Source organism: Gavialis gangeticus, unplaced genomic scaffold (assembly GCF_001723915.1).
Source record: "Gavialis gangeticus isolate Ggan-Ray unplaced genomic scaffold, GavGan_comp1, whole genome shotgun sequence".
Classification (NCBI taxonomy): Eukaryota; Metazoa; Chordata; order Crocodylia; family Gavialidae; genus Gavialis; species Gavialis gangeticus.
The window spans coordinates 39,387,481-39,388,342 of record NW_017729022.1 but is presented as its reverse complement, the minus strand read 5'-3'; the positions used below and the strand labels follow the sequence as shown (position 1 = coordinate 39,388,342).

Sequence of the window (862 nt, the reverse complement as noted above, 5' to 3'; positions counted from 1 at the left end):
AGGGGGGGGGGGGGGGAGGGGGGTAACCTGTCAAATCCTCGGGAACCTGGAGTATCCCAGGGGCAGGAGGAATCAGGGAAGGACGAGACCCACAAGGCATGAGACTCCCCCGACGCGAAGCGCTGCATTTTCTCTCCCCAAGCACCGGGGAGACTCGCCGGGGCCCCATCGCTGCTCGCCGGAAAAACTTGCAACCAGTTGGGGGGGAGGGGGTCCCCTGCAAACGAAGTAGCAGGTGGTCCGAGCCCCGGGGAGGCTCCCCCGCGGGCACGTCCCGGCGGGGCCCGGGCAGGGCGGCGACAGGTAAGCGGAGCAGGGCGGGGCAGGGCGATGCCGCCTACCTGTCATCGTAGCAGAAATCCGCGCGGAGGGTGTTGAGGTAGAGGGCGAGCCCCAGGGCGCTGCTCGCCAACTCCGCCAGCATCTCTCCTCCGTCCCCGCCGCCGCCGGCAGCGCGCAGGGGCAGCCCCGAGCAGCGCCCCGCTCCTCCCGCCGGGCGCTGCTGCCGCTGCTTCCTCCTCTTCCTCCTCCTGCCCAGGGCTCCGCTCACCGCATCCCCCGGCCCCGCGCAGCCCGGCCGCGGCCGCAGCTGCTTTATTGTCTCCGCCGCCCTGCTCCGCGCCCCCCGCCCCTTACCCCATGGCAGCGCGGGCAGCTGCTGCTGCCGCTCTCCCTCCCTCCTCCTCCTCCTCCTCCTCCAGCCGCCCGCCCCCCGCTCCTCCTCCTCCACCCCGGGCCGCCTGGGGGTGCCGCTGCCTCCCCCACCCTCAGCCCTCTCGGCTCCGGCCGCTGCTCCGCCGCCAGCTGCTGCCGAGGCTGTGGAAGCCCCGCGTGGGGCTCTCCGGGCTCCCAGCGCGCTTGC

At 73.7% G+C, this 862-nt stretch overlaps 1 protein-coding gene across 3 annotated transcripts in view; it reads right to left on the bottom strand.

Moving 5' to 3' along the window:
• The window catches only part of TMTC2 (transmembrane and tetratricopeptide repeat containing 2), a 483,679-nt gene extending 483,054 nt beyond the window's left edge, over window positions 1-625 (bottom strand). The window contains exon 1 of one of the 3 annotated variants that reach the window (XM_019514810.1): window positions 342-625. In XM_019514810.1, coding sequence (XP_019370355.1) covers window positions 342-424 — 83 coding nt within the window. In that variant the 5' untranslated portion in view covers window positions 425-625. The remainder of the gene's footprint in view (window positions 1-341) is intronic. The other 2 variants (XM_019514809.1, XM_019514811.1) reach the window with 2 other exon arrangements.
• Between the last annotated feature and the right edge of the window lie 237 nt (window positions 626-862).